Genomic DNA, 26,881 nt, shown 5'->3' with positions numbered 1-26,881 from the left:
AAGTTATCTGTTTTCATTCCAGAGCCTGATAGTTGAGCAGTAGTAACTGCTCCTGAATTGGGCAAACCCTGAAGCTCTTATACCTTCTTCCAGTTGACTGCTCGTTTCCACGGATGCTGCCTGACCTGCTGAGTTCATCCAGCTTGCTTGTACGTGTTGACTTGACCACAGCATCTGCAGTGTACTTTGTGTATACCTTCTTCCTGATGGCAGCAACGAGAAGAGAGCATGGCCTGAGTGGTGGGGTCCCTAATGATGAATACTGCTTTCCTGCGACAGCGCTCTGTGTAGATGGGCTCAATGGTGGGGAGGGCTTTACCCTTGGTGGGCTGGGCTGAATCCACTGCTACAGTTACAGAGAAAGTGCAGAGCAGGTGGACAATAAAGTCCACGGTAGATTGTGACCAATCAAAAACCTATCAACCTTATTGCACTGCAGAACTATTCAAGAGTCTGATAACATTGGGATAGAAGCTCTCCTTGAGCCTGATGGTTTGTACTTTCAGGCTTTTGTATCTCCTAACCAGTGGGAGGGGGCAGAAGAAAGAATGTCCCAGGGTTAGAGGGTCTTTTATTATGCTGGCTGCTTTACTGAGGCAGTGAGAAGAGTAGTCAGAGTCCCTGAAGGGAGGCTGGTTCCTGTGATGTGCTGAGTTATGTCCACAACTCTGAAGTTCCTTGCAGTCACGGGCAAGCAGTTGCCATATGGAAGCTGGGATGCATCCATACAGAATGCTTTTTAAGGCGCATTGATAACGGTTAACGAGGACATGTCAGATTTCTTCAGCCTCTTCAGGAAATATTGAAGAACTTGCGCACATTCGCCACCATATAATAAAGTATCTATCTATCTACCACGACCCCCCCTCCCCTTCCTGATAACTGCGGTGAAGTTTGTCATCTGGCCCGGCAGGTGTCGCTGCGGCAGAGTTTGTTCTCCTCTCCTGCAGGTGTATCTCTGTGCTGTAGATTTCACCATGACGGGGTGTTCCTGACTCTTCCTGCAGGTGCCGCTACAGTGAGAATGAGCCTCCATCTTCCCGGCCTTCGAGGGTCGCTGTGGGACGGTTTGTTCTCGGCAGATGTCACGGGGACGGGAGGGGGTTTGTCCTCCCGCTCTGTAGGTGGCGCTGTGGCGAGAGGGGACTGTCTTCCCATTCAGTAGGGTTTTGTGACTGTGGAATGTGGGTGTAATCCTCCCGTTCAGTAGGTGTCGCTAAGGAGGTTTGTCTTCCCATCAAGTAGGAGTCATGGGTGCTCCTCCGCTCCTGTGGGTGTCGCTGTGGCGAGGGGACCACGGTTCCCGGACGGGCCGCGGTGAAGAGGCAGCCCCGTGCTTTGTTGCCAGGCGGGTCGTAGTGAGAGTCCGGTGCCCTGCCCGAGAGGTGAGGTGGGGGTGGGGGAACTGAGGCCGTACCTGGGCTGCGGGGTGACAATGGGACCCGGGGCTGGGTTTATGTGTAGGGTCCTGACCGCACGGCCGGACCAGGGAAAGACGGGTCTCCCCTGGGTCCGGAGTCCCAATACCTGACGCTGGTCCAGCCCCAGTCCCCTTCTCCTCTCCTCTCCTCTCCTTCCTCCGCGCCCCACTCCCCGCTCAGCTCGGGCAGACATCTTCGCTGTCAAGCCCCGGGCAGCACAGGCCCATCTCCCAGGTCTCTTCGGGCGACCGGCTCGGCGAAGCAGCTCTTTCCGCAGTAACAGGAACTAACCTGCCCACCACAACCGGTCTGCGGGTCGGGCAGCGTCTGTAGGGACATGAGGAATTGTGGACGTTTCAGAATCGGGTCTGTTATCACAGACTTCAGTTTGTTGTTTTGTGACAGTGGTGTAGTGAAAGGCATACAATCAGTGCAAATTACAAAAATAAACAAAAGAATCAGAAATCTGGTGGCAAAGGGGAAGAAGCTGTTCCTGAATCGTTGCGTGGAGTCTTCAAGCTCATGTATCTCCTCCCCAGTGGTAGTAATGAGAAGAGGGCATGTCCTGGATGGTGGGGATGTTTGCATCCATGATTGAGCTGGATAAGTCCACCACCTGCTACAGCATCTGTTAAATTCCAAAGAGTTATTTCAGAAGGTCCATAATTGCAAAGAAAGCACCGCAGCACCTCGGCTTAAGAGTTTGGGGGGATTCTGCATGACGTCTAGAACTTTGACAAACTTATATAGATGTGCGGTGGAGAGTGTACTGACTGGCTGCGTCACAACCTTCTATGGAAACACCAATGCTTTTGACAGAAAATCCTGCAAAAGGTAGTGTGTTCAGCCCAGTACATAACAGTTAAAGATCTCCCAACCACTGAGCACATCTATGTGAAATGCTGTTGTAGGAATGCAGAATCTGTCATTAGAGATCCCCACCACCCCGGCCGTGCTCTTTTCTTGCAGCTGTCATCAGGTAGAAGGTACAGGAGCCTCAGGACTCGCACCACCAGGTTCAAGAACAGTTGCTACCCCTCAACCATCAGGCTATTGAATAAAAGGAGATAACAACACTCACTTGCCTCATCATTGAAATGTCCCTACAATCAATGAGCTCACTCGTTATCTCATGTTCTTGTCATTTATTGCTATTATATTTGCATTTGGACAGTTTGTTGTCTTCTGCATTCTAGTTGATCTTTCATTGATCCTGTTACAGTTACTATTCTATAGATTTGCTGAGTGTGCCCGCAGGAAGATGATTATCAGGTTTTATATGGTGAAGTGTACTTTGAACTTAATCTTGCGAATTGGAGCTTGCATACCAGGAGGTGATTCGACCAGTCAAAATGCTCTCCACCGCACAACTGTAGAAATATGCTAGTTTCTGGTGACATATGTAACAAATCTCAAACTCTTTACAGTTTACAGCTGCTGTTGTGCCTTCTTCATGATTACCTCAATATGTTTGGCCCGTGATAGATTCTTTGGTGTATTGACTCCCAGGAATTTAAAGTTGCTCTCCCTTTCAATGTACTTTTAAGCAACTTAATGATCTTACAGATTTCACAATCTTATGAAGGACTCAGCAGACTTAACTCTCAAGCAAGTAGGTGCGGCATCTTTAAACAGATGAGGGTTCATCACCACAATTGGGAACAAGACAGGGCAGTGAACCTCCAAGCCAGGCTGAAACACAGAGGGATAAGGCCCTCTCTACCCAGCATCTTGCTAGCAAATGTGCAATTGCTGGAGAACAGAACTAAAGACCTGAGGGTGAGATTGCTGTATCTGAGGGAAATGAGAGATTGTTGTGTTCTATATTTTAATGAGGCAGTGCTTACTCTCAGCTCGCCAAATATGATGATCAGACCGGTAGCAATGCATGCAGTGTGCTAGAGGAGCTCAACAGGTCAGGCAGCATCTGGATGGGAATAAACAGTCGACATTTCAGGCCGAGGCCCTTCCAGCAGGACCCATATGCTGATCGGAAAAGACGAGGTGGAGAAGTGTGCTTCATGGTAAACTCTGTACTGCTCTGATGTGGTGGTGGTGGTGTTGAACTCTTCTTCCACAACCTTGAACACTTAATGGTCAAATACCATCCAATTTATTTCCCAAGGGGGTTCTCCATAATCCTGACTGCTGTTTACATACCACAAGTGGCCAACAGCACATAACCTGTAGCAGCAGAGGTCCCAACACAATAAACCACTGTTAAATTACGATGAGGAATGCCTACCATTACATGCCTAGACTGCATTTTGATAAATCTTAACACGTGGCTCTCCTCCTACCTGCATACACACAGAGACTAAAGACCAAATCTCCAGAGATAAGGACAACAAAGAGGGAGGCATAAAAGTGGTTATGGGATTGCTTCGAGTAAGTGCACTGGCCTGTGTTGCAGAACTCATTTGAGGATCGGAATGAAGACAGCATGATTGACTCGGACTTTATTAAAACAGTTGTAGACGAGTGTGTCCCCACAAAATCATTCCCAGTCTGCCCCAACCAGAAGCCCTTGATGAACCATGAGATCCACAACCAGCTGAGGGTAAAAATCAGAGACGTTCAACTCTGGCGACCAGGTAAAATACAAGAGGTCCAGGTACAATCTCTGGAAAAACATCTTACAGACGAAGAGGTAATTCCGGACTAAAATTGAATCAGTGAAATATACTTGACAGTTATGGCAGGGCTTGAATACCTCTTATAAAGTTAAATTGAGCGACATAGGCAACAACAAAGCTTCGCTTCCAGATGCGCTCAATGCCTTCTCTGCTCACTTTGACCATCAAAACATAGAAGAAATATCACAAACTCGCACAGCCCCCAATGATTCTGTGATTTCAGTGTCAGGCTGACGTGTGAGCATCCTTCAAGAGGCTGAACTAAGGGAAAGCATCTGGCCCAGACGGGGTACCTGGCCAAGTACTAAAGACCTGCCTGATCAACCAGCTGGAGTGTTCACTGAGATCTTTAACCTCTCACTTCAGAGTTTGAGCAGGCTTCATTTATACAGGTGCTAAGAAGAACATGGTAGCCTACCTCAATGTAAGTCCAGTAGCACTTACATCCATGGTGATATTTTTTCAGTGTAGGCATTACTGGCAGAGGCTTCGCAGTAGTGAATTTAAAAACGCAAACACGAGGTAATCTGGAGATGCTGGAAATTCAAGCAACACAGTGGCCACACATTTTAATTCCATGTCCCGTTCCCATTCTGATATGTCTATCCATGGCCTCCTGTACTGTCAAGATGAAGGTTGGAGGAACAACACCTTATATTCCATCAGGGTAGCCTCCAAACTGATGGCGTGAACATTGATTTCTCTAACTTCTGTTAATGCCTCTCCTCCCCTTCTTACCCTATCCCTGATTTATTTATTTATTTCCCCTCTTTTTTTCCTCTCTGCCCAATACTCTTTGCCTGTTCTCCATCTCCCTCTGGTACTCTCCTCCCCCTTTCTCCCTAGGCCTCCCGTCCCATGATCCTTTCCCCTCTCCAGCTCTGTTCCCTTTTGCCAATCACCTTTCCAGCTCTTAGCTTCACCCCTCCCCCTCCTGTCTTCTATCAATTCAGATTTCCCCCTCCCCCTCCTACTTTCAAATCTCTTACTATCTTTTCTTTCAGTTAGTCCTGACGAAGGGTCTCAGCCCGAAACGTCAACAGTGTTTCCTTCTATAGATGCTGCCTGGCCTGCTGCGTTCCATCAGCATTTTGTGTGTGATCCATGGTGATAGGTTGTTTTGAGAGGTTGATGATGAAACATATCAGCTCCTGCCTGAGAAGCAACTTGGATCCATAACAATTTGCATCCTGAAGCAACAGGTCCATAGCAGATGCCATCTCAGTTACTCTTCACTCAACCCTGGACAGCAAAGAAGCATACACCAGGACTGCTCAGGGTTCAACACTATCATCCCTTCAAAATTAATAAGCCTCATGACCCTAGCCTCAATATCTTGTGCAGTTGGATCCTCACTTACAGACCTCACTCAGTTCAGATTGGCAACAATATCTCCTCCATAATCTCCATCAGCATCAGTGCACCACAAGGCTGTGTGCTTAGCCCTCTGCTCTACTCACTTTATACCTATGACTGTGTGGCTAAGCACAGCTCCAATGCCATATTTAAGTTTGCTGACAACACCGCTGTTGCAGGCCGAATCACAGGTGATGACGAATCAGAATATAGGGGAGAGAGTGAAAATCTGGCTGAGTGGCCAGATTTTCTCTTACTCAATGTCATCAAAACCAGCTGATTATTGACTTCAGGAGGAGGAAACCGGAGGACCATGGGAATCAGATGCAGAAGGAGGGTCAGCAGCTTTAAATTCTTCAGTGTTGTCATTTCAGAGGACCTGTCCTGAGCCCAGCACGGCAATGCCTCCATTCCCTTAGGATTGCGAAGGTTCGGCATGGCATCTAAAACTTTGACAAACTTCTGTAGATGGGTAGTGGAAAGCCTTGTGTAGAAAAAACCAGTGCCCTTGAATGGAAGACCCTACAAAAAGACAAAAAGTAGTGGAAACAACCCAGTCCATCATGGCTAAAGCCCTCCCTACCATTAAACACATCTACATGAAGCGTAGCCATAGAAAAGCAGCATCCATCATCAGAGACCCCCACCACCCAGGACGTGCTTGCTACTACCATCAAGAAGAAGGTACAGGAGCCTTGGGACCCACACCACCTGGGTCAGGAACAGTTATTACCCCTCGATCATCAGGCTCTTGAACAAAAAGGGATCACTTCAGTTACCCCATCATTGAAGTGTTCTCACAACTATGAATTCACTTTCAATGACTCTTCATCTCATGTTCTCTATATTTATTGCTTATTATTATTATTATTATCTCTGTCTTTTGTATTTGCAGTTTGTTGTCTTTTACACACCAGGTTGGTGTGGTCTTTCATTGATTGTTTTATAGTTAATTCTATTATGCATTTATTGAGTATGCCTACAAGAAAATAAACCTCAGGGTGTATATGGTGACATATATGTACTTTCATAATAAGTTTACTTTGAGCTTTCAATGAAGCCTGGGTGTATTTCCTGACTTCCTCTTCCTGAAGTCTTCAAACAATTCCTTGGTCTGTTTGCTGTTGAGTTGGAGTTGGGACAATGCACTAGAACCTGAAACTTCGCCTATTCCTTATTGCTCCAGGTTCCAGTATCTTGTGTCTGTAGAATATTTTTGATATACTCTCACCAAAGTTTCTATATACTTACAGTTCAACAATTGTACACCTTTGAACAGAATCTGTAGAGGCTGCTGCAAGGTTTCAAAACAAAATGTTAATTATCCCATCTTCATAGATGCAGCCTGTTCACTGATAACCCCCTACCTTCATAGATGCTGTCTGACCTGCTGATAATCTGCTGCCACCCCTGTGTCTTTGCTTGACTTGTAGATGACATCTTGGTCAACATTTCCCAGTCTGTCACATACACTAAGGTAATTGGCACCATTAGTGTTCCGCTCGCTACCCCAATGTCAGCCAGGATTCCCCACCTGAGCCTGTCCCATCTGCCTGCATTTGACCCATCTCCCTCTCTTCTTGCTGTTACCATCAGGTGCAGGATTCTTGGGTCTACTTCGCTAGGTTCGGGAGCAGTTGGTGCCCTGTAGCAATCAGACTCCTGGACCAGTTTCACTCACCTCAGTGCTGAACTCTCTCCGTGACTGCACTCACTTTCAGGGTCTTTGCAGTTCATGTTCTGTGTGTTATTTGTTTACTTTTTTATTGCTTACACAAATTGTTCTTTTCTTTCACACATCGGATTGTCTTTCTGCGTGGGGTTTCTTGTGGATTCTATTTTGTTCCTTTCTTGGTAGCAGCCTGCAAGGAGACAAATATCAAGGTTGTATATGGTGTGCATACTTTGATAATTAATGTACTTTAAATTTCCAATTTATTCAAAGCCTGTTCATTTCATATAGAGTTTATAGAGCATTAGAACACAGGAACAGGCCCTTTGATCTATCTACCTGTACCAAACTTATTATTCTGTGCAGTCCCATAGACCTGCACCTGGACTACAATCCTCCATACCCCTCCCATCCATGTATCTATCCAAACTTCTCTTAAGTATTGCAATGGAACCTGCATTTACCACTCGGTCCACACTCACTCCAACCTCTGAGTGAAGAAGTTCCCCCCTTAGGTTCCCCTTAAATATTTCACCTTTCACCATTAACCAAGATGCTCTTGTAATTGATTATCATGTTGCAGTCTTTGACAGTGTTCTCTCTGCACCTGTTGCAGGCTGAAGATCATGCCAGCTGAAGAAGCCCCCTCAACCCAGACTACAGATGGCCCAGGTCCAGATGAGGCTCCTACTGCCCCAGTGGCTCACCCGGAGAGCCAGCAGTCATTTGGATTCATCACTGAGGGTTCAGCTGACCCTGATGCCTCCAACAGCAGACCATCCACTTCGGCTGCCTTCCCTGTGGCCGAGGTGCAGACTGCTCCGAAGGTACTCCACATCGACCGTCAGCAGATCCAGGTGGTGGAGCAGAGTGCCCAGGTTATGGAGCTGCAGAGCCTGGGAGTGGATGTCTATGACCAGGATGTGCTGGAGCGAGGAGTTTTACAACAAGTGGACCAAGCTATTAATGAAGCCAGCCAAGCAGCCAGAAGAGCAGAAGCAGAAAAGGAATACTATTCATTATTGGACGAGTTGAGGTATGAAGTCATGCTAGAATGAAATGATTGAATTTAACATTCTGTGCTTGGTTTCTGAAGAATGCTTCTAGGCTGTCAGTTTGTGTCCTGTGAATGTCACAAACTCTGGAATGTGATCCCATCAAGCTCTGCAACTCCAAAACCCAAAAGTAGTGTAGCGGCTAGCATAATGCTTCACAGCTCCAGTGATGTGGGTTCAGTTCCAGGCTGGACTTGTACCTTCTCCCCGTGACTGCATGGGTTTCTTCCTTTGTCTGTTTGGAGTTTGTACATTCTTCCCATGACCGTGTGGGTTTCCTCCGGGTGCTCCAGTTTCCTCCCACATTCCAAAGATGTATGGGTTAGGGTTCATAAGTTGTGGGCATGCTATGTTGTCACCGGAAGCATGGTGACATTTGCGGGCTCATTGCCAGCACATTCTTGGACTGTATTTGTTGTTGATGCAAAAGATGCATTTCACTGTATGTTTCAATATACAGTGCCTGTGACAAGGCTAATCTTTCCTGAGGTATTGCTCAGTTGGCAGTTCTCAGTAGGAAAATAGAAATCTTGTTTTGGGATTCAGAATTTATTTTGCCTGAAATGTTCACTGTCAGGGGCACAAAGTGTAGAAACAAGGATAATTCCTTCCGTGGTCAACCATAGCACTCTATCCCATCTCTCCCAAGTTTCAGTGGAACACTTAGAGTCACACAGTACTACAGCATGGAATCAGGCCCTGTGGCCCATCTAGACTGTGCCATGCTATTATTCTGCTAAGTCCCATTGAGCTGCACCTGGACCATAGCCCCCCACATCCTCTCATCCTTTTTACTTAAGCCCATCACTCCTCTTGGGAATCAGCCACCGACCATATCTCACCAGATTCCTCTGTCCCAGATCAGTCTTTTACATTATCTCCAGGGGTATCATCTTGGTGAATCCTTCCACTCCCAGGGAAGAGTTCTCCAGAGCTTCCACTGGCGTTCCTGTAGCACTGGGATGGGTTGCTCAACTCTCTTCCTTTCATAGCCAGTCTCTCCCATCCAAGTACTTAAACAATTTCTCTTCAGTGCTGAAATCGAGCCCACATCCACCACTTCCTCTGTGTGTTCCATATTTGCATTACCTACTGAGTGCCCCTAAAATGTTGAAAAGGGAGAAGGAGCATACTGTTGCAAAGTAAGAAATCACAATTCAAGAATTCTGGATGAAGTTGATAGCTGCTGGTGAATTGAGATACTTCTACTTTTTAGATTTAAAGCAAAAACAAACACTTCAATTTCAGGATCTGATTCAGATTGAGATTCACTTTATTTATCACACATTCATTGAAACATACAGTGCAATGTGTCATTTGTGTGAACAACATCATAAGGATGTGCTGGGGGCCACAAGCTCTGCTGCTAACATAGCCAGGCAACACTTCCACCATGCTCAGCAAAACAATGCAGAACACAACAAGCAACAAAACAACAACAGTAAAATGAGCCCTATTTCTCCCTACCAAGCACCCACATACTCACACGAACACAGTCCCTCCAACCCCAAGACAGGCCGCCTCTGGCCTTCAACAGACTTGCAGATTGTAGACACTGGGCTTCGACTTCCCCAGTGGACTTGTAGACCCAGGCCTCGGCCATCAGATCTCAGCAGTTTGCTTCCACTTAAATGCCACATTCAGCCATGTCTTGTTGCTGATACTGATGAAAAGGAAGTCATTTTGGAACCTTGGATGTGAACAATATTGCAAACTAGCATTTCAGAGTTCCATTACAATACTGACCACAAACTGAGTTCCACCTGACCTCAGCTGTTACACGCTGAAATTTAATTTCATCTCCAAGTTGAGATTGACTACTGATCTGTGTTCTGCCGAGCATTATGAGCATGCTATGTTGGTGTGGAATGTGTGGCAACACTTGCAGCTTTCCCACAACACCTCCTTGGGTGTGTTGCTTGTTAACACAAGCACCACATTTCACTGTATGATTTGATGTACACATAATAATTAAATTTAAATCTTGAATCTTCTTCTGATGGAATTAATGCAGCAATTGCCAGATTAAAAGTTAAGAATGTTTTCTGCTTTGAACTAGTTTGTGTGACACTTTGTATACTTTCCATCCATTGTAGGTCCACTACAACATGTCTGAAACACACCAACAGGATCATTGAGCAGTTGACTCCTCATGCTGCTACAAATAAAGACATAAGCAGGAAGCTGGAGTCCGTGAAGAGGCAGAAAGAAAACAAGGTAAGACCCCTTTGCTCCATATCTCGCACTAGGTACTTGGATTTCAGACCATAAGATCATTCGGTACCACAATCTGCTCCACCATTCCATCATGTCTGATTTATTATCCCTCTCAACCCCGTTCTCCTGCCTTCTCCCCATAACCTTTGACACCCTGACTAATCAAGAAGCTATCAGCCTCTGCTTTAAATTTACTTATTGACCTGGCATCCACAACCGTCTGTGGCAATGAATTCCACAGATTCACCACCCTCTGGCTAAACAAATTCTTCCTCATCTATGTTCTAAATAGAAATCCCTCTATTCTGAGGCTGTGCCCTCTGGTCCTGCACTCACCCACTACTGGAAACATCCTCTCTACATTCCCCACCTAAAGGCCTTTCAATATTCAATAGGTTTTGATGAAATCCCTCCCCCCGCCCCATCCCCATTCTCTTAAATTCCAATGAGTACAGGCCCAGAGCCATCAAATGTTCCTCATACATTAACTCTTTCAATAGGTACATTTAATATCAGGTAAATGTATACAATATAAATCTTGAAATTATTTTTCTTTGCAAACATCCACGAAAGCGGAGGAGTGCCCCAGAGAATGAATGACAGTTAAAATGTTAGAACCCCAAAGCCCACGCATGCACAGGCCACAGCAAAACAACGACCCCCCCCCCCCCCCACGTCCACAAAAAAGCAGCAACGCCCTCCACCGAGCACTTAAGCATGCAGCAAGCATCAATAAAGGCACAGACTTGCAGTACCCCACAGACTACTCACTCACCTGGTCATTCGACATAACTCTGGGTCTTCATCTCCCTCTCTGTCCCCCTCCTCCTCTCCCTCCCCCTATAAGGAAAAAAGAGGTGTCCCTGTTTCACAGCAAGAGGGGAGACGTAACAAACAACTTACTGATTTACGATGTTAAAAGTCTGTCGCTTTGCTTTTTCTGAGCTCTGCACCCAGAGAGTTGTCACCAGAAAGGCGCAGCTCTTTGAACACACAACCCCCGGCAGCTAGCCTGCTGCCCCTGATGTTCCATGTTCTCCCATGACGCTTTAGTCACCATGACGCCTAGAATCAGCATGTCTCCAGAGCCACAGAAATCCGGAACCCAGAAGGCACGCTCGCCTTCCAGGCTGCGTCCTTAGGATATCAAGAAGCAGCTGCTAGTGAGGCCCTGAGAGCTGGTCCCATTCCTGCAAAGAATCCAAGTCAGAGTGTAATCCCAGGTCAGGGTCTGCAAACGAACCTTGAAAAGAAAGATAAGAGATATCAAAGATAGAAATAGAGCTGTTTCCAAAGATGCAAGCAAAGGAGTTGCTGTTTAGCGCCATCTTGACTTCACTCCACCCCTCTGTTACTTCACTCCCGGAATCATTTTTGTGAACCTCCTCTGGACCCTCTCCAATGTCAGCATATCCTTTCTTAGATAAGGGGCCCAAAACTGTCCAAGTGCAGACTGACTGATGCCTTAAAAAATCTCAAACTTTTCAGTACTAACTACTTCTATACCAACCTACACTAATTCTATACAATCTTCTTTCCCTCCGGCCCTCCCTTTGATCTTTGAAGGAAGATTAGTAGGTTCCCAAATCTTTGTCAATGGCATGACAGCTGCTGTGTCCATATGGTGTCCCTAACCTCTGTGGCTCAGCATTTGACACAAGCTAGGATTTTGTGAGAATTCTTTACCTTCATTATTTTCTGAGGAGTGAGTAAAACCCACTTCAGAATTGGCCTATGAGACATTAAATCAGATAGAATAAAATTCATTTATAACAGTGTTCTCAGTAGGTCAGACATAGAACAGCACAGTACAGGGCCTTTGGTCCCAATGTTGCTAGTCCAAGATAAATCTAACCCTTCCCTCCCATATAGCCCTGAATTTTTCTTCCATTAGTGTATCTAAGTCTTTTAAAAGTCCCTAATGTATCTGTCTTTACCACCACCCTTGGCAGGGTGTTGCACACACCAAACACTATGTAAAAAAATCTTACCTCTCACATCCCCCCCCCATACTTTCCTCTTAAGGTAATGCCCCTTCGTATTAACCATTTCTGCCCTGGCACTTGGACAGGTACATGGATAGGACAGCTTTTGCGGGATATGAGCCAAATGCAGGCAAACGTGACTAGCTCAGACAGGCTTCTTTTTCAGCATGGTCTGCATGGGCTGAAGGGCTGGATACCATGCTGTGTTACTCTGTGAATCTGGCAGTTTGAAAGCCGAGACTAGTGAAAGAAAGGTACAGCCTAGTGATTCCATAAGACCATAAGTGATAGGAACAGAATTAGGCCATTCGGCCCACTGGGCTGCTGCACCATTTCATCATGACTGATCCATTTTCCCTCTCAACTGCATTCTGTCCGTAACCTTTCACACTCTGACTGATCAAGAACCTATCAACCTCCGCCTGAAATATACCCAATGACTTGGCCTCCACAGCCACCTGTGGCAACAAGTTCAACAGATTCACTATCCTCTGGCTAAAGAAATTCCTCCTCATCTCTGTTCTAAATGGACATCCCTCTATTCTGAGGCTGTGCCCTCTGGTTCTAGACTCCTCTACTATAGGAAACATCCTCTCAAACAGCCATTCTATTTAGGCCTCTTAGCATTCAATAGGTTTCAATGAGATCCCTCCTCATTCTTCTAAACCCTAGAGAGAACAAACCCAGAGCCATTAAATGCTCCTCATATGATAATCCTTTCATTTGAATTATTCTTGTGAGCCTCCTCTAAATCCTCTCCAATGTCAGCACGCGTCAGCAGCTGAAAACTGCTCACAATACTCCAAGTGAGACCTCACCAGACTTACAAGGCCTCAGCATTACATTCTTGTTTTCATGTTCTAGTTCTCTCAAAATGAATGTTAACATTGCATTTGCCTTCCTCACCACTGACTCAACCTGCAAGTTGCCCTGTAGGAAATCCTGCATGAGGTCACCCAAGTCCCTTTGCATCTCATATTTTTGAATTTTTCTTTGCCCATTCTCTGTCTAAGCCCTTTTGCAGCCTACCTGCTTCCTTAACACTACCTGTCCCTCCACCTATCTTCATATTATCCACAAACTTGGCCACAAAGGCATCAATTCCGTCATCCAAATCATCGATGTATGATGTATGAAGAAGAGGTCACAACAGGACCACCACTACTCACCGGCAACCAACCAGAAAAGGATCCCTTTATTCCCACTCTTTGCCTCCTGCCAATCAGCCAATGCTCTATCCATGCTGGTATCTTTTCTGTATCTTGTTGAGCACCTCGTGTGGCACCTTGTCAAAGGCCTTATGAAGATCAAAGTACACAACATCCACCAATTCTCCTTTGTCTATCCTGCTTATTTCGTCAAAGAATTCCAACAGATTTGGAAAATTTTCTCTTGGTGAAACCATGCTGTCTTTGACCTATTTCATCATGTACCTCCAAGCACTCTTAAGACCTCATCCTTTACAATTGACTCGAACATCTTCCCAGCCTCTGGGGTCAGACTAACTTTCATCCACCTCCCTCCCTTCTTAGAGTGACATTTACAATTTTCCAGTCCTCTGGAACCATGCCAAAATCTAGTGATTCTTGAAAGAATGCCTCCCCACTCTCTTCAGCTACCTCTTTCAGAACATTGGGGTGTAGTCCATCTGGTCACCTACCAACCTTCAGACCCTTCAGCTTCCCAAGCACCTTCTCTGTAGTAATAGCAATTGCACTCACTTCTGCCCCTGAAGCTCTTGAATTTCTGGCACACTGCTAATATCTTCCACAGTGAAGATGGATGTGGTGCAGGCAGGTTCTATTGTTGCTTTCGATTATATTGGTAAGAGAAAACAGATAAGGATGAGCCAGTTCTGAAACAGCTGGAAAAATGGGTTGAAAAAATTCCAGATGGAATTTAATGCAAACAAGTGTGAGGTATCGTACTTGGAGAGGACCAACCAGGGTAGGTACTGCACAGTGAGCGGTAGGGCACTGTAGGATGTGGTAGAACAGAGGGATATGGGAGTACAGATCCATAATTCCTTGAAAGCGGCATCACAAGTAAACAAGTTCATAAAGCTTTTGGCACATTGGCACCTTCATAAGTCAATGTACTGAATACAGGAGTTGGGATGTTATGTTGAAATTGTATAAGACTTTGGTGAGGCTTAATTTGGAATATTAATGTGCAGTTTTGGTCTGATGGAATAAAATTGAAAGAGTACAGAGAAAATTTACGAGGATGTTCCCAGGACTTGAAGATCTAAGTTATAGGATGAGACTACAACAAGAGGTCATGGGTTAAAGGTGAAATATTTAGGGAGAAAATGAGGGGGAACGTCTTCACTCAGAGGGAGGTGAGAGTGTAGAACAAGCTGTCAATGCATGTAGTGGATGTAGGGTCAATTTCAACATTTAAGAGAAATTTGGATAGATAGATAGATAGATAGATAGATACTTTATTCATCCCCATGGGGAAATTCAACTTTTTTCCAATGTCCCATACACTTGTTGTAGCAAAACTAATTACATACAATACTTAACTCAGTAAAAAATATGATATACATCTAAATCACTATCTCAAAAAGCATTAATAATAGCTTTTAAAAAGTTCTTAAGTCCTGGCTATATATAGGTATATATAGGTATATGGATGGGAGTAGTATGGTCCAGGTGAAGGTTGACGAGGCAGATTAATAGGTCAGTACGGACTAGATGGGCCATAAGGCCTGTTTCTCTTCTGTGGTGTTCTATAACTATAAGGGGATTGAGAGGGAATCAGATGCTCTGACAAGCAGTTGGTATAGACCTAATGGGCTGAATATCCTTCTGTGGTATGGCCGTTGTATAAAGTTTTCTAATTACTGCAACAGAGTTAAAAACTGATGCAGAAGGTGGCTAACTTTTTTTTCATTCCTAAGGAGAAACAGTTGAAGAAAATCACTGCGAAACAAAAGCGTCTACAGGTGCTGCTCTCTGGTGCTGATGTTCAGAAGCTTGAAGCTGAATTTGAACCTTGTGAAGAAGGTAACATGGCCAGATTTAGATGCAGAATCATTTATTTATCACAAATACATCAAAGCTTATTGAAATGTGCTGGTTGAGTTAACAACCAACACAACCTAAAGATATACTGGGGACAGTCCGCAGGTGCTGCCACACATTCTGGCACCAACAAAGGATGTTCAACAGAACATGACGTCACAAAACTCAGCAAGCAATAAACAACAACAGCAAAAGAAGCCCTGTTCCTCCCTCCCACCCACCCCTAATCTCTGCATAATAACTACAGTATTTTCTCTAAAGATTTTCATTGCCAAATTTTCATCAAGTTTACTGATATATCTTTTTGTTGACTGATTCAAAATGTTCTGTGGCTTTATTTTATGAAGCTACAGACAAAAATGAAACTGCTTGAAGAATTGAGCCATTCAAGCATCAGGAAAGCAGGCAATGAGAGGATATTGCAGGTAGACAGGATCGTGGAGCTGAAGCGATGAGCAGATCAGCTGTGACCTTATTAAATGGTGCAGTGGGCTTGAGAGGCAAGGATGTCCACCTCCTGCAAACTGGTCACCCAATGTATGTGGCATTCCTCTGATGCAGAAGAAACAACATCATAAGTACAAAATGCAAAACACTTAAGTTGGAAGTGTAAGTGAATTCTAGAAAGTCTGGGGATCTCGGCCCAAAATGTCAACTATTTATTCCCCTTCATTGATGCTGCTTGACCTGCTGAGCTCCTCCAGCATTTTGTGTGCATTAGTCTGGATTTGCAGCATCTGCAGAATCTCTTGTGTAAAGGACAGATGTTGTATCTGTAGTTGCATGGGAAAGTGCTATGAAAGAGGATTAATAGATAGATAGATAGATACTTTATTCATCCCCATGGGGAAATTCAACTTTTTTCCAATGTCCCATACACTTGTTGTAGCAAAACTAATTACATACAATACTTAACTCAGTAAAAAAAATATGATATGCATCTAAATCACTATCTCAAAAAGCATTAATAATAGCTTTTAAAAAGTTCTTAAGTCCTGGCGGTAGAATTGTAAAGCCTAATGGCATTGGGGAGTATTGACCTCTTCATCCTGTCTGACGAGCATTGTAGTAACCTGTCGCTGAAACTGCTTCTCTGTCTCTGGATGGTGCTATGTAGAGGATGTTCAGAGTTATCCATAATTGACCGTAGCCCACTCAGCGCCCTTCGCTCAGCTACCGATGTTAAACTCTCCAGTACTTTGCCCACGACAGAGCCCGCCTTCCTTACCAGCTTATTAAGACGTGAGGCGTCCCTCTTCTTAATGCTTCCTCCCCAACACGCCACCACAAAGAAGAGGGCGCTCTCCACAACTGACCTATAGAACATCTTCAGCATCTCACTACAGACATTGAATGACGCCAACCTTCTTAGGAAGTACAGTCGACTCTGTGCCTTCCTGCACAAGGCATCTGTGTTGGCAGTCCAGTCTAGCTTCTCGTCTAACTGTACTCCCAGATACTTGTAGGTCTTAACCTGCTCCACACATTCTCCATTAATGATCACTGGCTCCATATGAGGCCTAGATCTTTGGTGATCTGGAACTATAAACCAGGGAATTGCTGAGGAAAAAGTTCCTTCAGGACGCTGAAAGGAGAGGACAAGATGTATATTGTGTTAGAATCACATTGAAATTGATGACGCTTATTGAATTTAGAAAGTGAGAGGGCAAGGAGAGTTAAATCCTTGGGAAGAGAAGGGGTTGTCAGAGCAGAGATGTGAAAAATGGAGGAGATGTGGTTAACTTGGCTCACTAATTAGGTATTCTGCTTGACAAATATGTTAATATTTCCATTCCTGAATGATCGAAGTAGCAGATTTTACTGGTTTCTAATATGTTCTATAAAACCCTGGTTAGACCATACTTGGAATATTGTGTTCTGTTCTGATCACCTCATTATAGGAGGATGTGGAAGCTTTAGAGGGGGTGCAGAGGAGATTTATCAGGGTGTAGCCTGAATTAGAGAGCATGTCGTATTAGGATAGGTTGAGCGAGCTGGAGTTTTTCTGTGTGGAGCGAAGGAGGATGAGAGATGACTTCACAGAGGCTTACATAGATTGGACAGCTAAAGACTGCTTCGCAGGGCGAAAATGGCTAATAAGGGGCAAAATTTTAAGATGATGGATGAAAGTATACGGGGATGTCTTGTCTAAGTTAGGTTTTTTACACAGAGGCTGGTGAGTGTGTTGACTGCCCTTCCAGGAGTGCTGGTAGAGTCAGGAACAATAGGGGCCTTTAAAACTCTATTTAGATAAGACACATGGATGAAAGAAAAATGGAGGCTTTGTGGGAGGGAAGGGTTAGATTGGTCTTGGAATAGGTTAAAAAGCTGGCACAACATACTGGGCTGAAGGGTCTGTACTGTCCTGTATTGATTATCTTCTATGTAGAGCATAATTATAACAATTATCTGTAGAAGAAGTATTTCTGTTGAAAATTGCTAAACTCTTGCTGGATTATCCTTGTGTTCATCCCAGAACCAGGCCCTTCAACCCTGGGAAGTATGTTGATGCCTGCGCAGGAAACAGAGTGGGAGCACCTAATCCGTACAGGACAGATGACTCCTTTTGGCACTAAAATTCCTCAGAAAGAAACAAAAAAGGAACCTCGCAAGATCATGCTTAATGACACTTCGGATTTTGAAAAGTACCTCGCTGATCAGGCACAGATGGCGGCAATACGGAGGAAACCACTCATTAAGAAGAGCAAGATAAAGGCAAGAATTAGCAATCAGAATAAAACTATAACTTCCAGCGGCCATGCGTCGGATTCAAAGCATAGCCATAAGAAGAATGGCACCAGGTCTAAAGCAGACCAAAAGCTAAAGAAACATTTGCGGAAATTGCAGAGCAAAGCCCTTGAGATTAAATTTAGAGCAGGAGTCCCAGTGAGGAAGAGCTCATGTCTGCAGTCAATAGCAGAACGAGAGGACAAAGGCTATGATAGTGAGGACTCCCTCTATGTGCCTGACGAGGAGCTGCTTGATCTAGATGAAGTAGCTGATGACAGTGACGAGTTAGTGGATCATGACCGATTCAATAAAGTAAAAAAGAAAAGGCAAAAAGTTCGGCATGTGGACGCAGATTTCTCTGCAAGCTCAGGGGATGAAGCGAAACACAAACTGAGAAAATATGTGGATGATGGAAATGAGGATCTGTACCGGAAACGATTAAGGTGAGCAGGCTTTTGCTTTATAACGAATAAGGCTACTTGACAGTTGCAGCACAGGGTATTGTGTTTATTTTAATTATTTATTTATTGGGGTACAGCACGGAACAGGCCCTTCTGGCCCTTTGAGCCTCACTGCCCAGCAATCCCCTATTTAACCTTAGCCTAATCATGGGATAATTTACATTGACTGATTAAGCTACCACCATTGTACGTGTAGAAACTGGAGCACCTGGAGGAAACCCACACAGTCACAGGGAGAAGGTACGAACTCCTTATAGACAGTGCGTGAATTGAAGCTGTGTTGCTGATACTGTAAACCGTAATGCTAACCGCTATGCTATGGTGCCATTATTTAATCACTGTGTGAGTGAAAATGTGGATGTATTAAAATAAAGCAAATTTGGAGGATTGAATTTTTTCTGAAGGATTCCTGATCCAATGCAGATAATGGATAAAGATCATCCTTGTGAGCCTCCTCTGAACCCTCTCCAATGCCAGCACATCTTTTCTTAGATGAGCCCAAAACTGTTCACAATACTCAAGGTGAGGCCTCACCAGTGCCTTATAAAGCCTCAGCATCACATCCCTGCTCTTGTATTCTAGACCTCTTGAAATGAATGCTAACATTGCATTTGCCTTCCTCACCATCGACTGCACCTGCAAGTTAACATTTAGGTTGTTCTGCACAAGGGCTCCCAAGTCCCTTTGCATCTCAGGTTTCTGGATTTTCTCCCTGTTTAGAAAATAGTCTGCACATTTATTTCTACTACCAAAGTACATGACCTTGCATTTTCCATTTTCTTGCCCATTCTCCTGATCTAAGTCCTTCTGCAGCCTACCTGTTTTCTCAACATTGCCCCTCCACTAATCTTCTTATCATCTGCAAACAAAGCCATCTATTCCATCATCTAAATCATCGATATACAGCATAAAAAGAAGAGGTTCCAACACCAACCCCTGCTGAACACCACTAGTCACTGGCAGCCAACCAGAAAAAGGATCCTTTTATTCCCACTCGCTGCCTCCTACCAATCAATCAACCAATGCTCTAACCGTGCCAGTAACTTTCCTGTAATACCATGGGCTCTTAACTTGGTCAGCAGCCTCATGTGTGGCATTTTGTCAAAGACCTTCTTCTGAAAGTCCAAAAATATAACATTCACTGCATCCCCTTTATCTAACCTACTTGTAATCTTCTCAAAGAATTCCAACAGGTTCGTCAGGCAAGATTTTCCCTGAAGGAAACCATGCTGACTTTGGCCTGTCTTGTCCTATGTCACCAAGTACTCCATCACTTCATCCTTAACAATTGACTCCAACATCTTCCCAACCACTGAGGTCAGGCTAACTGGTCTATAACTTCTGCTGCCTTCCTCTTATTTCAATTTTCCTGTCCTCTGGCACTATGTCAGAATCCAATGATTTTTGAAAGGTCATTACTAATGCTCCACAATCTTTACCGCTAGCTCTTTTAGAACCCTCGGGTGTAGTTCATCTGGTCCAGGTGACTTGTGTACCCTTAGGTTTGAGCATCTTCTCCCTTGTAATAGTAACTGCACTCACTTCTCTTCCTTCACACCGTTCAACACTTGGCACATTGCTAATGTCTTCCACAGTGAACACTGATGCAAAATACTCATTTAGTTCATCTGTCATCTCCTTGTCCCCCGTTATGATTTCTCCGGGTGATTTCTCAGTCAGTTATTTTTTATAGCAGCCCAATATCCACTCTCATCTCTCTTTTATATTTTACATACCTGAAAAAGCTTTTACTATCCACTTTGTTGTGTGCTAGCTTGCTTTCATATTTCATCTTTTCCCTCATAATGATTCTTTCAGTTGCTCTCAGTAGGTTTTTAAAAGCTTCCCAATCCTCTACCTTCCTGCTAATTTTTGCTCTGTTGTATACCCTCTCTTTTGCTTTTAAGTTAGTATTGACTTCCCTTGTCAGCCACGGTTGTACTGTTTTGCCAGCTGAGTATTTCTTCGTTTTTGGAACACATCATTTTTTCCAGAAGCTAATGCCATTGCTGCTCTGCTGTCATCTCTGTCAGGATCTCCTTCCAATTTACTTTGGCCAGCTCCTCTCTCATACCACTGTAATTTCCTTTACTCCACTGAAATAGTGCTATGTCAGACTTTATTTTCTCCCTGTCAACTTTCAAGTTGAACTCAATCATATTGTGTTCAATGTCTGCTAAAGGTTCTTTTATCTTAAGCTCCCTAGGCTTCTTTAATGCTTGACGGGATAATTCATTAGTTTTCTAATCACAAACTCTTAATGGAAATTAATTTATTATGTGCAACACACAAAATGCTGAAGAAACTCAGCAAGTCAGGTAGCATCTATGGAGGAGAATAAGCATTAAATATTGAGAAGATTAGATAAAAAGTCCTTGATGGTGAGTCCATAAGAACAGTTCAGTGATGAGGCAAATGAAGTTAAGTTATCCCCTTTGCTTCAAGAGCCTGATGTGTGAGGAGTATTAACTGTTCCGAAACCTTGTGGGGTGAGTTCTGAGGCTCTTGTATCTCCTGCATGTAGAGAGCATAAATGTGACTTGTGCCTGTCTTACAAGTGCCAAGCACTATTACTTTAATGTTTGTTTGTAATAATGTCATCACCAGTGAGCTTTTTTCCTAAGAGAAGTGGAACACATGTATATTTTTGCTTGAAGCCACTTGTTTTTAAACTTTTAATACATTTCCTTTAATAATAGAAGACGAAGCTGGATGTCAAACTAATTTCTTTAGGAATTTCTTAAGTCAGAGGGTAGTGATCAGTGGAATTCTTTGCCACAGATGGTTATGGAGGCCAAGTCATTGGATATATTTAAAGCAGAGATTGATAGGATCCTGATTAGTCATGGTGTCAAAGATTATGGGGCAAAGGCAGGAGAATGGGGTTGAGAAGGATAATACATCAAACATGATGGAATGATAAAGCAGTCTTGATGGACCAAATGGCCACATCCAGCTCCTATGTCATATGGTCTAATTCCATTAGGTCTTAGTTACATCAACTATGTCAAACACTTCATGTCGATTCATTGTAAGAGTGAAGTTAAAATTCTAAATTCAGCATTTTGTGAATGTACTTGAGGCTTTTAATGGATTACTAGTCACATCTTTAACATTGATTGGTGATTACCATTTCTGTTACAGTTTAACAACAACTATGTATATAGCACTTTGAAATTAACAACAGTGTCCCAAGGTGTTTCACAGTAGAGTTATTAAAGTACCGTAAATCTATTCATTATCCATCTGTAATTGCATGTAATTAAGAATGAGGAGATCAATTCAACCCTTTTATACCTCCTTGCAGAGCAAAATGACAAACTTTTTTTCTCTTAAGGGCCTACAAGTAGTTTTTAGGGAGTGTGGAAAGAAGTTTAAAAAGCTGGACCTTGGAGATAATAATGTTTATGCTGTGTGATAATGAATGGAGAGTTAGAACTGTGGAGCAAATAAATGAGAGGAGAGGGTGCAGGGCTCAGGGCTTTACTTTTCTGAAATTTTGGGATAGATAAAGCCTGTACAAGTCAGTTGGGTTATGTCTCACTGGGTTTGGAATCCAGTATCCCTCTAGGGAGATTTGATAGTGCTTTAGGGAGTAGATATGGAGGGAGAGAGTTGTTACAATTCAAGATACAATTTTAAAATTGTTTTGTGTCATTTCCAGTAGTCAGGTGTAAAGGTGAACAAAGTCATTGTTACTCCCAATCTCGTGCAGCACAAAAGAAAACACAATAACATAAAGAACACAATAAGTGTAAATACATAAGATAACTTACCTACTTGATTGTATGTCCATAACGTGACACTAGGCATAGGACTGACTGTCTGTGCATAAGGTGACTGGCAGGAGATGATAAAGTAGTGGTGGTTGGGAGTGTGGAGGGGTGATGTAGGGGAATGTAACTGGGAGAAATGTACATAATTCACAACCACCAACATTGAGTTGGAGTTTCTCTTTAAGGGCTGATCTGACGTGACGGCATTGTTACGAAGGGATTTTTAGCATGCTTTAGTGTTGAGGCTTTGGAGTTCAATAAAATGTGTTAGGAATTTCCTTAAACATAAAATGTCTCACTTTGTTTTTTTTGTGAAAACCTACATTGATGACCCTGCTAAATGCCAGTTTGGGTTGTCAACCATTGACTTTCTCAGCCATCTTATCTCCACGGAAGGTGTGAAAACCCTCCCATCAAAAGTAGCCACTATTATGGATTCCTTACTGCCCTGCACTACTAAAGAAACTACAGGAGCTTTTAGACATGATGAATTTCTATCACCACTTCATTCCACGAGCTGCTGAACTTATGCCCTCCTAAGAGTGAGTGAGGCCTCTGTCGGTCAGAGTTGATCATGGATGTTGTGACTTGGCTGTCTAGATACACGAGCCTGGGCAGTTTGATATGGAGAATGTTGCCCGTGTAACAAGCTTCCTCTCTCCACGCATCTGGTGAAGCCAAAGGAATAGCAGAGGCTGATAGCAGCAGCATCGCAGGAGTTTCCAGTCAGCATTGAATTCAATGTATTACTGCCTTAGGGGCTCCAGCTCCGCATTTGTCCCTTGGGGTTTACTCCCGAAGCCTTCCCCATGAGTGGATATAGCTGCAAGGTAGCGGATATTTGAAATCAGAGTTTTCCTTCTCCTGATGAGCCCCATCTGCCCAAAGCGACTGCTTTTAAGGCAACAGTATCCCACCTTTTCCCCTTCCCATCAGTAGAAACAGTTCTGCCAGGCTTAGTAGCTAAGCCACACATGGAAGCTGGGAGCTGCCCCTATATAGTGTGCTTAAAGCCATTACCCCTAATCATGTGCTCTACTGATGCCTCAGACTATGCTGTGGGTGCTGTGCATGAACAGTTGGTATGTGGCAGCCACTCGCCTTCTTCATTCGGCAGCTCCATCCCCCTGAGAACACGTTTGACTGTAAGCTTCTTGGTCTGCATCTGGCCGTCCGCCAATTTCGTTTTCTTCTAGGGGGTCGCCATTTCTCAGCATTGGTTGACCACAAACCCCTTGGGCATGTGATGGCCAAAACTTCTTGGCTTGTGGTATAAATCTAAAACTGTGCGTCATTCCTACCGTAAATTATAGTGGAGGTAGCATCATGCTATGGGGGTGCTTTTCAGCATCGGAGACTAGAAATCTGGTCAGGATTGATGAGATGATGAATGCTGCTGAATACAGAGAGATCCTGGATAAAAAACCTGCTAGCCTCTGCCAGAAAGCTTAAACTGGGGAGGAAGTTTATCTCTCAGCAGAACAGCAACCCAAAGCACACTGCCAGAACAACCATGGAGTTCTTGTCCTCGAGTGGTCCAGTCGGAGTCCTGACCTTAAACCAATTGAACATTTTCAGCAAGTCTTCAAGATTGCTCTCTGCTACCACTCCCCAACTAACCTGCCACAGCTTGAGCAATTTTGCAAGAAGGAATGGGCTAATCTTGCTCCAGCACATTGTGCAAAGCTAAAAGCTACTTACCCAAGAAGACTATTGGCGGTAATAGCTGTGAAAGGTGGTTTAACTAAGTACTGAGCAAAGGAGCATGAATACTTTTTGAACAGCTGGCATTTTAGTTTTTCAGTTTTTAATTTTCACACTTTGCAATTTTTCCTGTGTTTTGGGCTTTATCGTGATAAAAGTCAAGTCAAGTCAAGTCACTTTTATTGTCATTTCAACCATAACTGCTGCTACAGTACACAGTAAAAATGAGATAACGTTTTTTCAGGACCATGGTGTTACATGACACAGTACAAAAACTAGAATGAACTACGTAAAAAAAAACAACACAGAGAAAGCTACACTAGACTACAGACCTACACAGGACTGCATAAGTGCACAAAAACAGTGCAGGCATTACAATAAATAATAAACAGGACAGTAGGGCAAGGTGTCAGTCCAGGCTTCGGGTATTGAGGAGTCTGATAGCTTGGGGGAAGAAACTGTTACAAAGTCTGGTCATGAGAGCCCGAATGCTTTGGAGCCTTTTCCCAGATGGCAGGAGGGAGAAGAGATTGTATGAGGGGTGCATGGGGTCCTTCATAATGCTGTTTCCTTTGCGGATGCAGCGTGTAGTGTAAATGTCCATGATGGCGGGAAGAGAGACCCCAATGATCTTCTCAGCTGACCTCACTATCTGCTGCAGGGTCTTGCGATCTGAGATGGTGCAATTTCCGAACCAGGCAGTGATGCAGCTGTGATACACAGGAAAAAAAGGATAGGATTCACAGGATAAAAGGAGCATGTGATTCACAAATAAAAATTATCAGTTAAATTGACCAAAATCCTGGTTATAATACTCATTTATATGAGCAAAGTGTTGGGGGCTAAATATTTTTACAAGCACTGTATAATAGAATTCACTCTAAAGTTAGATATATCAGTATTACAGTGGAGTAAAAGGAATTTGAGGCATGAGAGAGGAGCTGGCCAAAGTTGATTGGAATGAGACACTAGCAGGGTGATAGCAGAACAGCAATGGCTGGAGTTTCTGGGAGCAATTCAGAAGGTGCAGGAAAGATATATCCCAAAGATGAAGAAGTATTCTAAAGGGAGAATGAGGCAATTGTGGCTGATAAGGGAAGTCAAAGACAGCATAAAAGCAAAGGCGAAGGCAAATAATTTAGCAGAAATTATTGGGAAGGTGTAGGTTTGAGAAACTTATAAAAACCAACAGAAGGCAACTAAAAAAACCATATGGAGAGGAAATATGAAGGTAGGCTAGCCAGTAATATAAAAGAGATACCAACATTATTTTTCAGATTTATAAAGAGTAAAAGAGATATGAGAGAAGATATCAGACCATTGGAAAATAATGTTGGAGAGGTAGTAATGGGGGCAAAGAAATGGCAAACGAACTAAAATATTTTGCGTCAGTCTTCACTGTGGAAGACACTAGCAATATGCCAGAAATTTGAGAATGGTAGGGTCAGAAGAGAGTGTCGTTATTACTAAGGAGTGGGTGCTTGGGAACTTGAAAGTGGATAAGCCATCTGGGGTAGATGGACTACACACCAGGGTTCTGAAGGTAACTGAAAGGATTGTGGAGACATTAGTAATGATCTTTCAAAACTCACTAGATCCCGGAATGATTCCAGAGGACTGGAAAATTGCAAATGTCACTCTAAGAAGGGAGGAGGGCAGAATAATGGAAATTATAGTCCAGCAGTTAGTCTGATTTCAGTGGTTAGGAAAGTGTTGGAGCCCATGAATAAGGATGAGCTTTAAGGGTACTTGAAGGCACATGATAAAATAGGCCGAAGTCAACATGATTTCATTAAGGGGAAGTCTTGCTTGATAAATCTGTTGGAATTCTTTGAGGAAGTAACAGGCAGGATAGACAAGGCAGAGTCAGTGGATGTTATTTGCTTGAATTTTCAGAAGGCCTTTTACAAGGTTCCATGCATGAAGCTGCTTAACAAGATAAGGGCTCATGGTATTACAAGAAAGATACTAGCATGGATAGAAGATTGGCTGACTGGCAGGAGGCCAAGAGTGAGAATAAAGGGGGCACATTCTGGTTGTCTGCTGATGATTAGTGGTGTTCAGTGTTGGGACTGCTTCTTTTCACGTTATATGTCAATGATATGATTGATGGCTTTATGGCCAAGTTTGCGAACAATGTGAAGATAGGTGGAGGGGCAGGAAGTACTGAGGAAGCAGGGAGTCTGAAGGAGAATGGACAAAGAAGTGGCAGATGGAATATAGTAAGAAAGTGTATGGTCATGCACTTTGGTAGAAGGAATAATAGCATAAGCTATTTTCTAAATAGGAATAAAATTCAGAATCAAAGATGCAAAGGGACTTGAGAATCCTTGTGCAGGATTCCCTAAAGGTTAATTTGCAAGTTGAGTTGGTGGTAAGGAAGGCAGATGCGATGTTAACAACACACACAAAATGCTGGTGGAACGCAGCAGGCCAGGCAGCATCTATAGGGAGAAGCACTGTTGACATTTCAGGCCGAGACCCTTCGTCAGGACTAACCGAAAGGAAAGATAGTAAGAGATTTGAAAGTAGGAGGGGGAGGGGGAGAAAGTAGGAAAGGAAAGATAGTAAGAGATTTGAAAGTAGAAATGCGAAATGATAGAAGAAGATGGGAGGGGGTGGAGTGAAGCTGAGAGCTGGAAAGGTGCTCCCCTCCTCCTTTCTTTCTCCCTAGGCCTCCTGTCCCATTATCCTTTCCCTTCTCCAGCTCTGTATCCCTTTTGCCAATCACCTTGCTGCCTGGCCTGCTGTGTTCCGCCAGCATTTTGTGTGTGTAACTCATCTCCTTCTACCTTAGGTCACAAACTTATCAATCACCCCTGCTGTGGACACTTTCTGG

At 43.8% G+C, this 26,881-nt stretch overlaps 1 protein-coding gene across 1 annotated transcript in view; it reads left to right on the top strand.

Moving 5' to 3' along the window:
- Positions 1-1,239: 1,239 nt before the first annotated feature.
- Positions 1,240-26,881, top strand: part of ercc6 (excision repair cross-complementation group 6) — a 94,142-nt gene continuing 68,500 nt past the window's right edge. The window contains exons 1-5 of the mRNA XM_073025671.1: positions 1,240-1,385; positions 7,702-8,121; positions 10,237-10,357; positions 15,248-15,353; positions 17,848-18,544. Coding sequence (XP_072881772.1) covers positions 7,712-8,121; positions 10,237-10,357; positions 15,248-15,353; positions 17,848-18,544 — 1,334 coding nt within the window. The 5' untranslated portion in view covers positions 1,240-1,385; positions 7,702-7,711. The remainder of the gene's footprint in view (positions 1,386-7,701; positions 8,122-10,236; positions 10,358-15,247; positions 15,354-17,847; positions 18,545-26,881) is intronic.

Source organism: Hemitrygon akajei, chromosome 21 (assembly GCF_048418815.1).
Source record: "Hemitrygon akajei chromosome 21, sHemAka1.3, whole genome shotgun sequence".
In the NCBI taxonomy this organism is placed as follows: domain Eukaryota; kingdom Metazoa; phylum Chordata; class Chondrichthyes; order Myliobatiformes; family Dasyatidae; genus Hemitrygon; species Hemitrygon akajei.
The sequence above is the reverse complement of the archived record's forward strand: the minus strand, read 5'-3'. Positions and strand labels throughout refer to the sequence as shown.